The 15256-nt window shown below is 36.7% G+C and overlaps 1 protein-coding gene across 14 annotated transcripts in view; it reads right to left on the bottom strand.

The window, feature by feature from the left end:
* Positions 1-15256, bottom strand: part of RBFOX1 (RNA binding fox-1 homolog 1) — a 2643423-nt gene that overhangs the window by 17780 nt on the left and 2610387 nt on the right. For 5 of the 14 annotated variants that reach the window (XM_014574331.3, XM_075899259.1, XM_075899256.1 and 2 more), the window contains one exon: positions 2455-2507. The exons of the other annotated variants lie outside the window; for them this stretch is intronic. In XM_014574331.3, coding sequence (XP_014429817.2) covers positions 2455-2507 — 53 coding nt within the window. The remainder of the gene's footprint in view (positions 1-2454; positions 2508-15256) is intronic. 14 annotated transcript variants of the gene reach the window in all.

Below are 15256 nucleotides of genomic sequence, written 5' to 3'. Positions count from 1 at the left end.
GTAATATCATGAAGTTCTGTTGGACTACTTGTGCATAAAACTTACTCAGGTTTCAGCTGTTTAACAAGAACAAGAAGCACTACAAGAACAGTTTAGAATATGATGGAACAAATGTATATGTCTCTGAATGAAGTAACTCAAAACTCCATAAATTCTCTGTGAACACTGGGCTCACTGATTTTTAAAGTCTGACCTAAATCAAGTGCAGGAGGTATAATCTTATTAAGTACAGCTTTTGACTACTGTATTTCAATATTACAAATCAACACTGACAAATTCATCATGAAAATGAGTTATTTAAATCAACAATCTTTTAGCACCTAACGTTATAAAATCTTTAAGGTGGAAGCATGAATTCTTTGCACACCCAAAATTCCTTTAGACTCCAATGTAAGCTTTCTTTGTTAAAGGCATACAAGATCAGGCCTCTCATTAGCTAGTAAAAGCTTACTCACTCAGATTACATAACAAGAAAAGCTTCTACAGTCAGTTGTTCAGTGATTTATCCATCATTCGTAAAACCATATCTAAAGACAAACGTATTTCTAAAACCATACAATGCAGGCAACCTAAGGGTGAAACAAAAAGCTTTGTGAATAGATACAAAGACCCAATTTCTGCTCTCAGTTACACCTGTTCAATACACTGAAGTCACTGGTAGAGCAAAGTTTGGCTCACACCAGACGATTCCAAAGCAGAGACATAATGTGTCTTTTTGCAGTCCTGGACAATTAAAATTCCATGCATCCTGCAGGGAGGAAGGAAGTCCTTTTACTACAGAACCTCATTTTATTCCATGGAATTCACCTTGCAGGACAGGAAACAACTTGCAGGGCCAAAGGACTGCTAAAGACCCAGGACTATAGTTTAAAATCATAACTATTATTTCTATGAAAACCAAGCTTATTAAAAAATGTTTTTCTTTCCTTAAAAAAATCTTCTGGAGAGAGGAAGGCTAAGGTTGTACATTTAATGTAGATGAATCCTGAACTCAGGTTTTGATCAAACAAATGAGTATCTAATATTTGTCTTTTCAAATATGATGCTATTTTCAATGTATAAAGTTAAATACACACTGCTACTAATTTGGGATTCTAAACACTTTGTGTTAAAAGAAGAACTTTTCAGATCACCTTGAAGAAACATTTAAATTGCATACAACATTATGAATGTCATTATATGCTGATCTTATTATATATAATTTTTGTTGACACAAACTGAAAGTTCATGACACATCTAGATAAAGACCAGTATGTTCTAAAGTGTACACTCTTTACCTTGGATTTGCTGCTGCTTATGTTATTAGGGTAGCCTACAAATCAGTGATAAATTCCAACATTTTGTTTTAGATTGCGTATCCTTCAATAATTTTGCATGCAGAATTCTCATTAAATCAAAAAAATGTTCCTTAAACAATTTGGTTTCTGTGCAGAGCTTCACCTGGCATAGCAAAATAATCCCATCCTTATCTGTATGAAGATTCAGACTATTTCAAACTATATTATGTAACAGAGAAGAATTTTCTTGGAATAATCTAGTATCTTATAAAAACAATGTTTATTCCTTTGTACCCAGGTACTTATACAGGTTAAACCTGTCTAGTCCAGCACCCTCGGGACCTGACTGGTGTGAAACCAAAGAATTTTCTGGACCACAGCAAGTCAGTATTGTATAGCGGCATTACCAAAAACTTCCATTGCTTACTGGGATGTTAGAAGACATTTAGGGGTAAATTAGAGCTAAGTAGCACACAGAACACTGAGACACAGGATTGGTGATTGTAAACAAACTTTATGGGACCAGGGGAAACTTGGCCATAGCCATGATAAATGGGCATCCAACTAACTAAAATCATGCTGTACCATGGATGTTGCCAGATCAGAGGGTGCTGGATTAGAGAGGTTCAACCTGTAACCCAATGTTATATTGGCAAAGAAACAAAGGACCTTTATTTAGAGTGATGTTCTGAGGACATACAGACCTTCTTTCTCATTAACCTTTCCACAAATACAGACTTTTGAGTGTGTTTTGGGCTCTGTGCTATCTTTGTGGGCAACATTTGCCCCCAAAGAGTCATACAAAAGAAAAAAAAACTTGTAAATCCATAGCACTTACAGAATGCCTATGCCTTTAATCCTATCTTTATTTCTGTTTGTTTGGGGACTTTTGTAACAATTTTGGTTGTACTGTACAGTAAATTTAAGATGCTTCAATATATTCTTACTCTTCTAGATCACACAATATTGAAACTGGAAATAAAACATCAAACTCAGCAAAATAACCTAATATATTTTATATGGCAAATCCTAAAGGTTTCAAGCTATAACTTAGTGAAACTATTTCAAAGATTTATATTATGGACTTTACTAAGCTTTCTCTAATGATTAACTGCAGCATGTGAAAAAGGATATTGAGACCTGGATGGATGCATCAAGAAGTATCAATGATTGTTACCTGCAGAGGTGTTACAAGAAATTTCATCTGCTGCAACGAAGACGAATTGATTTCTGCAAGAGAAGATAAAATTCACAATACTGCTTGCTGACTGGGAAATGTGCTAGCTGCCAATTGACTTGATGTTTACAGATGGGGTAAGGTAAGGGTGCTTAATTTTAATGAACGTAGCAAAAAAGTGTTGACGTATTTCAGTACTATATAGTTTATAAGGATCATGAGGTAGACATGCTGGGATCTTTTAAATGAAATAATGGTGACATCTGAATATGGACTATGTACAAATGCTTGCACTGGAAGCTTTATGTTTAGTGTTACAAATATGTCATGCTAAAATATATTTATAAAGTTTAAAAAAATCAAGCTATATTTATATTTATGTATGAACTAAAGGGCATTAAATGCAAAATGTAAAAATCCCTAAATTTTACAGAAAAAAAATATAATTTACTTTTTAGAACTTAAAATATTGAAAGTAAAATATTTTTGGCCTTTAAATTTCTAATATGATGTGCCAAAACAGAAAATGCATTTTCTGCCATTTCCAAAAGAGAATTTATGACATAGTATATTCTTACATACTGTCATTTGAGCATTGGCATACATTTGCTGCACAATAGTGACTATTATAAATTCAAGAGATTATGATTTGATATAAGCCTTCTCTTGCAAAATTCTTTTTTTCTAACAAAAATATATCTAAAAAATGCAAAATATGTTTTAAAATGTTCAAGATACAATATACTACATTCTGGCACAAAACCTGCTTCCTTTACTCATGCTTTTGTCACACTTGAAGGCTCACAGTCAACATGGTGATCTGGAGTTGGGGCACTGCATACTCTATGAATGATCTAATTAAGGACTTGCAGTATTATCAAATTGTGCCCTATTAGTGATGTACATAGCTCTCCCTAGCATTGTTTGAAGCTCTGTAAGTATAACCAAGACTATGACCCTAAATTTTTGCACTTAAATCCTGATTCACTGAAACTCTATCTGTCTCCGGCACCACAAAATCCTACATAGCTGTGCTACCTAGAATATTTCACAGCTTTATGCAAAAGTTCACAGCTGAGGTGCTAGATCCAATTTGTACCAGTTCAGTACTAAGGGATCAGTCCTGCAAGGCCAGCACACTTCCTGTTAAGTTCTATATACTCTCAGCTCCTATGTAAATCTTTGGGTGTCGAGGCAGCAGAACATCACATAGGCATGCACAACACCTTGTAGGAGTGAACTCTACAAGTCTAAAACCTTCTATTACTTAATCCCTTATATTTAAAAAAATTGAAACACTTATTTAGAGTCCTGTGAACACTGTAATTAAAACATTCAGCTTTTGACAAGATACACAGGACCCTATAATTTCTAAAAAAGTACAGGCATACTTTTTGGACTATACTGGAGTGAAAGTATCAGTTTATTATTGGCCATGCCTTCCATTACGGCTATTATATGATGTACTTTCAGGTGGGAGGGTGATCAAATTGCACATTTCCAAATCTAATTTCTATTGTCCTGAATTTCCTGTATGGAGTGGTAATTTTGTTATTTATTCTTTTATTTACAGTAATTTAACAATCTAGTCGTATTTATCTTGTGCTGCTACAATAATGAGTTGATATCTAAGCCTAAGAAGTTAAAAATATTGTGAATACATAGCTATATTGTATTTTTATATAATGTAATCTTGTACTATATCTACTTCCAACATGTCTTATACATTAATACTGACGCATGTAGAAAGATTTAAATGTTTGCCTATCAAGGAGGGTAAAGTAAACTCCATAGCTGCTGGCCCACAAGAAATACTTTATCTCCTTTCCTATGCAGCTATGAAATTGTTCCCTATTCTTTAAAAAAAATAATCCTTCTAGAGTGCAGCCACATAGTGCTGGTTTAAGATGTAGAGGCTGGCTGAGAGAGTTTCTTTTTGTAGGGAGGAATCAAAGACTCCATCCAGCCCAAGCGCTTCTTAAGTCACTCTGGCTCAAGATCTCAGATGACAAAGCACAGAAGTATCTGGAGGAATAATATACTGCTGTAGCTGCTTACAGGAACAACAACAAAAATCATTCCTGTTTCTCCCTTTTATTTGACTAACGACTACAATTTTATATATTGCTTAAAGTGTCTACAAATTGTACTAAAGGTTGAACCTCTCTAGTCCAGCATCCTTGGGACCTGACTGATGCTGAACCAGAGAATTTGCCGAACCATGGAAGGTCTATATTTTCTTGCACAGGGATGGGGAACCTAAGGCTTGGAGCCTGCTCTGGGACTCCAGTTCCCCCTGCTGCCCCACCACTGGGCTGGAGCACACAAAATCTACTAGGCTGGGCCCTCTAGGCTCTGGTGTGTGAGGGGAATGTCTTTGTTCTTTTCAGTCAGGGGCCATGTGAGTTAGAGGTTGTTTTTTTTCTCACTTTTGTGCAGCCCTCAACTGATCTTTCTGTGGATCAGCGGCTCCTGACCCAAAAAATGTTCCCCACCCCTGGTCTAGCAACATTACCAACACTTCCGCTGCATACTGGGCTCTTAGATGATATTTATGGGTAAATGAGAAATAAATAACAGCACAGAATACTAAGAGTCAGGACTGGTGGCTGTAAACAAACTTTATGGGACCATAGGAAACTTTGGACACACCATACATGGACATCCAACTAACTAAAATCATGCCAGACAATGGAGGCTGCCAGACCAGGGAATACTGGATTAGAAAGGTTCAACCTGTAATATTGCCCAGTTTTTCCCCATATTTCATCAAGTACATTAAAATAATGTCATCAATGCTCCTGATTGGAACTGTGGATGAGAGTGAGACACAGAAACCATTAAAAAGCTGCTATGTACAGCCCGTGTTATATGCTCAAAATGTTTGTGAGCCCAATTTCCCTTTGTACTTTGCTTTTGTGCATTTTATTTTCAAAATCCATCAATCACTTTTCAAGCTAAGGTACTGGTCAATGTAAAACCAGTTGATGTGAGAATTAAAGCACTCACATATTATTTTCTTTATGGAGAAATAAACGTAACCACTAGAGCACTCAACAGCCAAATTCAATTTATTATGAATAATTAGATGTTATTGCTAATGATTCTAGTCATTTGCCTAGTAATTTGATGATCTTATTATCTTTTGTAGTCACCGTCTGTACTTTCCTAATGGCTTTGCTACTTTATATTTTACAAGCTACGTATACCTAAAAAAGAGCTGATAATCCAACATAGCCCAATAGACATGGACAGCTGGGTCACATGTGCCTTCTGCGGGAAGTCTGATTATGCACTATGGGCAAAATTCTGTTCACCTTACTTATGAGAGCAATCCTACAGATTTCAAATTGAGTCAACAAAGTACATATACACAATATCTATTTAGAATACTGCAAAATACTTGAAATTAGAGATAGAAAATGCCTATTAATCCAATCAATTTATCTGCAAATGCAAGATTCCTCTCTTTAGTATAATATCCAATTTTTAATTATGATCTGGACTTTCACATCTTCACTTACTTATTATTCTGTGAAGTGTGTGTATCTATATATATAGCAGTTTAGATTTATAATAAAACATCAGTTTTAATTTCTAAGTGAACAAAGTGAAGTAAGTTTAAAGAACTCATAGCATGAATACTGTAAGAAATTATGAGACTATATGATGGAATTAATTTTTCAAATGTTCGCCATCTGACTATCCACTACAGTACAGTGTACTACATTTTAATTAGAGTTAAGTTCTGCTCCATTATTAAATCAAATTTTGCTACTCGATGCAAAATTTTTTCCTTAATGTTTATTGTCTACAATCAATTAAAAAGCAAGCTTCCATCTGTATCTCTTGAATTTCAAGAGATACAGAAAAATTATTCTGAAGTTTAAAATGTCTTTGTTATTTAAACAAAATTTAAGAGCCCTAGCAATGGCTATGGGAGATCAACTAAGACAAAAAATAAAACCTAAAAGAATAACATGTAATAAAGATGTTTTATAATTAAAGTGGATATTATAAATGTATAGGACTTAATTTCAATTACTCCATTCCTGTGTTTGTGGCAGAAATAGGAAGAAGGAAGCAGAGGTGGCTTTAAGGCACTTTGTGCTCATCTTATTTTGGGGCTCTTCATGCCCTGGCACAAAGTAAATTAAAGCAGCTTATGCTCGGCTCCCTACAACCCCCTTAAAGGACCTAGGAAAAAGATCAGCAGTAACCTGGCCACACTCCTGACATGTTCCCACCAATGGGGGCTGAGCTGATGTAGAGCTCTTGCATCAGTTTCATACCCACGAGGGTGAACACTGTTTCGTTAGTCTATAAAGTGCTACCAGACCATTTGTTGTTTTTTTCTGTAACAGACTAACTCGACTACTCCCTGAAGCTACTGCATAATGAGCATGCTTTTCCTGCCTTGAATCATTTATACTGCCAGAGTAATGTAAAGGGGCTTTTGTGAAAGAGAATCAAGTCAACTGTGTCTAGAAGCAATAAAAATCTGTTTCTGAAAATCGCTAGCGTTCAAACCTTACTGTCTGCATCAGCACCTGAGATAACACAGAACTACTAAATGTGGGTAGGCTGTGGATACCTTGCAGGGGCGCTCTACCTTTTGAGTGCCACTAAGCTTTGCTCTGTGAGAGTTCCATCAAAGGGCGAAATCAAGGGGAGAGTTATGACAAGTAAATGCAACCATCACATCTTTGCACAGAGACAGTAGGAAACAGTAAACTGTGGCTGCAATATGAAAGGCTTTGTTAGTGGTCCACATAATGAGAAGGGGAGAAGGATTTTACGCATCCTTCTGCTTAATTTCTCTTTTTATTGGGAGAGTGCTAAACGTACTCCTCCAATACATATGTTGGGACTTATGCTGCCTTAGGAATGATTATGGGTCATTATTAATAATCTAATAAGGATGAACTAAACTGGGACCTCAAATCTAAATGCCCGAAGAACCTTTTTTTTCTTTTGATGGGGTAAAGTAGAAGGAAAATATGGGTACTGGTTCAAAGTCTAAACCCAAAAGCAGGTCTGAACATTGGAACTTTATAATTACAGCCTCTCTCTTCTTTATTGTTGGTGCAGTGATAAACATTGAAAAGATGACAAAACATTTACAGAATTCACTTCACTATCTAAAAGTAGCCCAATTCTAAATTTAACCTGCCAACAGTTTGGCAGGACCTAGCTATACTATTTAGCCATTCAATACAAAGTTGAAAGCAGAAGTGAAAAATATATTTTCTAACTGAAACTGTATTAAGTTTTTATAAAACATAGTCTTCAACAAATGTTAATATTAAACGTGGATGTTTTCAGGCATGAAGTGAATGTGAGATTTCTAAATTCCCAACCAGCCGCTCTGCAAGTACTGTAATATCTTCAGTGGACTATTTGCATTTGCTTGAATATTGTATTTTGAGTTGGCTAGTGCAGTTTGGGTAAGATTACAGAGCCTAAGCAGCAGATGAGAGGCAAAGCCATCAGTTGCAGCACTTAATGTCAAAACCTCTCATATAAATGAAGCATACTACAGATTTTACTTCTCTCGTTCTAGTAGTATTGACACAGGACTCTTGCTATATGTCTACACCACAGTTTGGAGCAAGCCTCCCGCCCCAATAAGATAAGATAAGACTTATGATAGCTCACTTCAGCTAGGGCTCTAAAAACAGCAGTGGGTGCTTCAGCTCCAGCAGAGTCTCAGGCTAGTCCTCAGTGCTCAGACCTACCAGGAGGGCTTAAGAGTCCACATCTAATCTACCCCACAGTTGTCCACATCTAATCTACCCCACAGTTCTTGGCAGCAGCTTCAACAGGAAGTAAGACTCAGCCTATGTAGCTTTAGGGGATACAATCTGATTCATACGTTTTACTTAACAAAGCTCCTGGACCCTAGAACATCACACAATATGCAGCCTGTTAATATCTGAAACCCAGAAGAGGTGAAGCATGAAACAAGGGTCATTTTCAGAATACTTAAACTTTCTAATAAAAATCCATCTCCAAATTACAAACAGGAAAACACCTGCTTCTGATTTTCAGTGTATTCCAGAACATCCTTCTTCCTCCATCTCATTATTTCCCCTCTATCAGACCTCTTACAGGAAGCTGGCTGGGATTTTTACATACAATTTTCTTCTTCTCTTTGTGCTAGTGACATAATATGGGTGTTTGTATTTGGATTACCCTGGGTATTGAACAGAGCACTTAGACCTCAAAGAATGGGCTACAGAAACACCTTTTCCACAGCTCAAACTTCTCACAATATCTATCACACTAAACAAGGTAATTGATTAAGGGGACTGGGATGTTTCAAAGACACATTTTACTAAGACTATGCTTCAAAAAAGCTGAGCTATACCCATTTTCAATGTTCCGCCACAGTGCCTGGTTAATAATCTCATAAGTGTCCTGAAATTATATTTTAAATATATTCATATTTGTTTACAGCACATAATATTTAATACAGGGAGGTCAACAATTTGGAATTAATAATATATTTTATTTTTCTGCCTGCCTTTCTTCTCAAATTGTTTGTGACCATGCTGCAATATTTCTAAATGTGTTGACAACTAATTTGTTTTCAGATTTTTTTGTTTTGTTTTGTTTCCAGTGTGCAATAACTGAAATTCAAATGGTGTTGAATTAGCTCTGAGTAGGCATGTATTCCACACAATGTCTTTCTGTTCTTTGAAAAAAAATGAAATTAGCTATTAGTTTCCAACGTAAGTACATTTATGTATTAAAAATCTGTTTTCTGAAAATTCTATCAATGTTCTCTTAAAATTCTCTGTCCTCACAAACATTCCTGCCAGGCATCTTGTTCGCTAGACATTCTCAAACTGCAAACACCAAAGAGTGTGAGCATAGCCAAGGAAATTCCATTCTGACTTTTTGGGGGGGAGGGCAGAAGAGAGAAGAGTTTGGGAGCCTTAGGATCCCACAATGTGCTGCAGAAAGGGGGTATACCTTCATTTGAATGAAGGTTTGTGGAAACATTTTTACACAAATCACCCTTGCTTTGCTGCTTAGATATATATAATTATATACAATTTCAGCATATATCCCTAATCAAATGGTAGATGAAGAAAAAATGGGGATCAGACAGCAGAAGATGACTACAAAGTAGGCAATAATATAGTGAAAAGCTAACTACTGACAGCTGGCCCTTTGGTGGTGTGACATGTTGTATAAAACCTCCGCCCAATCCAGTATAATATGGATGTAAGACATGTAACTTTCAGTTATTGTGAGTGGCGTAACTTTCTGTTATTGTAAATCATGGAACTTGAAGTTATTGTAAGTCACGCAATATTTTAAGTTCTGCGACTTCTTGTAAGCTTTGTAACTTGATCCAATAGCAGCACTGAGTAAATCAATATAAGTGTAACCCTGGGTTGGTCTCCGGTGAAAGTAGATAACATAAACATGGTTTGCATGCCATTTAAGAGTGACAAGCAACAGCTAATTTGTGGGAATGAAGAGGTTTGCATAGAAGTCATTGTCTGGGGTGCAGCAGGCTAGCACTTTGGTAAGAAGAGTCTGAGGTACTTTCATGATTTGGTGGACTGAGGTGCCATTTGGCCTGAATCCACCCCATTTTCAGGCTATTTGGGCCTACGCGATCTGCCTTGTGAAAGATTTGGATATAACTGCACGAAGCTGAGGAAAGAATTCTATTTCACATTTCCTTGTCTAGTCCCCCTTTGCTCCTTGGAGAGCAGTAATTTGCTACTGCTCCTTCCTAATGGTAGAGTACTACCACCCCACTACAGGTCTTTGCCCATTCCCTGCCCATTTCTCTTTTGGGAATTATATGAAGTCCCTCTTTCTCTCCAGGTCTGTAGCAGAGAGGCAGGTAGAGCATATACAATACTGTTTACAACATTGTGTGGATCGTATGTGCCCACCTTTTCTCATATGCATAGACTAGGCCACAATTTGGCCCTTGAGGTTACTTTGTAGCATTAGCAATGCCATCTTTAACATACAAAAAATTAATCCAATACACCTAGATTTTTATAATCTCTGCTGTTCTACAGAGGTAAATCCTGTTAGGCGCAAGTAAGATTCTATAAAATAGACAGTAGCCTCTGTAGAAGGCAGGTAGGATTTAAAGGCTTCAAGCACACACAGAAAATTACAATAGGCCTAATAAATACAAAGCATAAAAGAAAAATGTCTAAACATAAACCCTTAGAACGATGTAACAAACGGGGCTCAAATTTATAGGAGCTCTTGCACTTAAGTCACTGACTTCATAAACAACACTTTGCTCACCACTGCAATGCAGCCACCTCTGAATGTAACATGGCAACTGGTGGAAACAGTGCATAGCAACAATATATAACAGATTAGGACTGAAATAAATATAATATTGAGCCAAAATTACAGGCTAATCTGTCAGTAGCAGCCCTTCTCTGGTTAAAAAATCAGCATGGGATTTATTAAAACAAAAGGTCAGTATTTAGGCTTTGTGCACCAGTTTCTCAGGTGTTGCAAATTGATGCAGTTCCTTTGAGGCTAAATGACTTTAATAGAATATGACACTGCCCATAAGTGTCATGTGAGATTTATACATTTGTAAATGAATTTATTTTGAATACTTTACATTTACTGCATGCTCTAAAATTGTCTTGGTTTTGTTTTTTAGTTTGAATTCCAACCAGATTGATGGCTGGCTAGTTGGCTGACTATCTCTCTTAATAATAATTTATGGAGAAAGGTTTCAGAATCTCTTTCTAAAATTCTTTTATGAAGACTCCCCCCTTTTTTTCTCCTGAAGTCCTGAATTTCAATATCAAGGCTATTATAGGACTGCAAAATGTTGACATTTAGTTTAATATGTGTTATAAAAATGCTGACTTTGCTATTATCTTGTTTTATATTTCCAGTAACTATAAGATCAAAGTCCATTATCATATCTGTAGCATTTAAATCACAATACATGGAGACAGCTTAACAATTTTACAGTTATACCCAGAAATCAAATACTCTCTTTAATGAAATCAAAGTAAATTTCAAACAAAGCAGATTTTTTTCCTGACTAGTAAACATCCAGCGGTATACAGCTTCAACAGAACCACTCCAGAGTTGGTGGAACCGATTTACATTAGAACTTTGACTATCACACTAAACTTGCTCTTACCAGACAATTTTTACTTAAGCAGTTCCCTGTCAAACTGACAAATGTGTCCAAGATGGGGTAGAAGGACAAATATTCAGATGTGAAAATTGTCATGATGTTCTACACCTAGATCTCCCACTTTCAGATCCCGTGACACTTTTCACAAAAGCAACAGTTTTCCTTGGCATCCTTTGCTAAGATGTGTAATTCTCTGATTATCTACCTCTTTATCACAACTACATACTACAGCTGGCAGCATTTCAGAATTGTGTGAAGAGATTGCGGTAATAAAGTTTTTGGGGTCCTTTAAGATTGAAGGGACTACAATGGATAAATATAGTTGTTGTTAATTACTACTTTCTTCACTTTCTCTAATTAATATCATTTTAAGTATGCTCTTTTACTATGTTCTCATCCTTCCAAAACACTCTGGATGGCGATTGTAAACAACAGACCTTTTTCAACCTGTACTGTACTCATAGCTCCTCATTCCATTATAGAATGTACTAAATTCCTTTCCAACTTTTACAAATATCACAGTTGAAGCACTTAGGTTCATGATAATTACATAGCATTTTTGTGATCTATCTAGTCAATGATCTGAAAACTAAAAACTGTGTAATTAAGCCTTAACATGACCAAAGGAGCTGTTATGGTCCAGCATATCAGGGGCGCAAGCAGTGACCAAATAGACTATAACAGTTTTGGTCCATTGGGTTAGAAAGCTATGTTTTATAAGTCCCTAACTCCATATTTACCCAGTCTAGTGAATATTAGACATCTAAAAAACAAAATTACATATTCCTCCAGCATTGTGTAACATTAAGAGGAAGCCATTATAAAGCATTTGGCAAATATGTAACTGCGTCTTAAAATATGAATTTTAGTACTTTTTTCTCTTTGCTAAAAAAGAAAAAACACTAAAATCTATGCAGAGAATATATTCATTAACACATCGAGGGTATGTCTACACTGCATTCCTCTTTTGAGAGAGGAATGCAAATGCAGCTGAGCGAAATTGCAAATGAAGTGCAGATTTGAATTTCCAGTGCTTCATTTGCATAATCGCATCTGGGCACTATTTCGAAATACCCTATTTTGAAAAAAGAAATGCTGTCTAGACGCAGTTATTTCCAAAGAAAATCCTTCTTTCTTAATTACCCTTGCTCCTTATAAAATGAGGTTTAAGAGTAATTTCAAAAGAAGGGTTTTCTTTCGAAATAACCGCATCTAGACAGCATTTTGTTTTTTCGAAATACAGTATTTTGAAATAGCACCCGGACGCGATTATGCAAATGAAGCACGGGAAATTCAAATCCGCACATCATTTGCAATTTTGCTCAGCTGCATTTACATTCCTCTTTCGAAAGAGGAATGCAGTGTAGACATACCCCTAGATACTGTTCAGGTCTATCTTTAAATAATGAAGTAAGACGACTCAAAATTTACAACTCAAAATATTTTCTGATGTAGGCTAACATTTTTGAAAAATTGGCACTTTGATCAATATCTTGAACTTAAATAGGTGGCCTGAATTTCAGACATATCAAGCACCCAGCAGTTCTCATTACAAGCTACTGGGTGCTCAGCACCTTTATAAATCAGGAAACCTATTTAGGAGGCTAAATATGGACCCAACCTTTGGCAGCCAAGTATAGACATATTGGCTGTAGTTTTCCTCTACCTTTTTTTTTTTATGATTTCTTTTCTTCCTTTCCCCACGAACTGAGTGTCAAGATACATTTTAAATTTTAATCCAGGATTTCCATACTCTTAGGGACTCTGAAAACAGCTCTTTTTATCAAAGATGGGAAAGCATGGGATTAGAAGCCCCTCCAGATGATGCAATCTCTAAAGTGACAATAAATCTGTCAGAGGTGATCACTACTCCTTCACGTAAACAGGACCTGATTCACTACTACATTACTCCTCTTTTCACCAGTATAACACCACTGATTTCAGTATACCTCATGAAAATCTTGGGCAACATAGTTGTAAATCAGTATTAGCTTTGTAAAATTTAGCTTCATAGTTCTACTAGTTTACTCCAATTTCTATGAAATTTAATTGTTTTCCCTCATGGTTTACATAGGAAAGATGTGGCTACTAAATTATAAAGGTCTCTAGATGAACACAAACAATATTATTCATGTACTTTGGGATAGCTGCAAGATGTAATCATAGAATCATAGAATACTAGGACTGGAAGGGACCTCGAGAGGTCATCGAGTCCAGTCCCCTGCCCTCATGGCAGGACCAAATACTGCCTAGACCATCCCTGATGATTGTACACTGTTCCAATTTCTACAGAATAATTTGTCAATTCATTAATATTGTCTTACTTTTATAAACTCCTATCATTTGTTCTGCAGATAACTCTCTAGATATAGTCTCTCACTCTTCATGTTCATACTTTACCTCAGTCACTTGAATCTTCCAACTAAATCCTGTTAGTTTATGGCTACGTCTACATTGGCATCCCTTTCCAGAAAAGGAATGCAGATTAGACACTTCGGAATTGCAAATCTGCGGGGGATTTAAATATCCCCCGCGGCATTTGCATTTACATGGCTGTCGCTTTTTTCCGGCTTGGGGATAAGCCGGAGAAAAGCGCCAGTCTAGATGCGATTCTCCGGAAAATAAGCCCTTGAAAGTAGGAATAAGAAATCCTTCGGAAAAGGGCTTATTTTCCGGAGAATCACGTCTAGACTGGCGCTTTTCTCCGGCTTATCCCCAAGCCGGAAAAAAGCAGCAGCCTTGTAAATGCAAATGTCGCGGGGGATATTTAAATCCGCCGCGGATTTGCAATTCCGAAGTGTCTAATCTGCATCCCTTTTCTGGAAAAGCGGTGCAGTGTAGATACAGCCTATATGTTTGGCACCTTTGTATTATAATGTGAAACCATAGCTATTACAGAACAATTTGGTGAAAACAGTAGGAGGAATGTGGACTGTGACTGAAAAAACACTGAGTGCCAAATGTGGAATATGTATTATGTATGTAAAAATACAGACCTAGGGGTATGTCTAGACTACATCACTCTGTTTCCAGAGGGATGTAAATTAGACATACTGAAATTGCTAATGAAGCAGGGATTTAAATATCTCACGCTTCATTAGAATAAAATGGCCGCCTCTTTATGCCGCCGTGGCAATTTGCCAGCAAAAAGCGGCAGTCTAGAGGGGGATTGGTCGGCAAGGAAAGCCTTTTCTGACCGATCCCTTATGCCTCATGCAACGTGGTTTACAGGATCAATCAGAAAAGGCTTGCCTTGCCGATAGATCTCCGTCTAGACTGCTGCTTTTTGCCAGCAAATTGCCACGTCGGCAAAAAGCGGTGGCCATTTTTATTCTAATGAAGTGTGGGATATTTAAATCCCTGCTTCATTAGCAATTTCGGTATGTCTAATTTACATCCCTCTGATGACAGAGGGATGTAGTCTAGGCATACCCTAGGAGACTACTATGTAACAAGTGTTCTCTTGCCCACTAACAACAATATGATTTTTGTTTCCATTGCTGGGGAACTGAGCTCACCTCTTTTTAGCTACCATACATGGCTATCAGCATGAGTAAAGGCACAATTCAACTCCCACCGTATTAGGCCTTAAATGTTTCAAATATGCACTGAAGGTGGAAGCTCTGTGTGTTATATATCATTATGACT

This window comes from Pelodiscus sinensis, chromosome 16 (genome assembly GCF_049634645.1).
Source record: "Pelodiscus sinensis isolate JC-2024 chromosome 16, ASM4963464v1, whole genome shotgun sequence".
Lineage (NCBI taxonomy): Eukaryota > Metazoa > Chordata > Testudines > Trionychidae > Pelodiscus > Pelodiscus sinensis.
The sequence above is the reverse complement of the archived record's forward strand: the minus strand, read 5'-3'. Positions and strand labels throughout refer to the sequence as shown.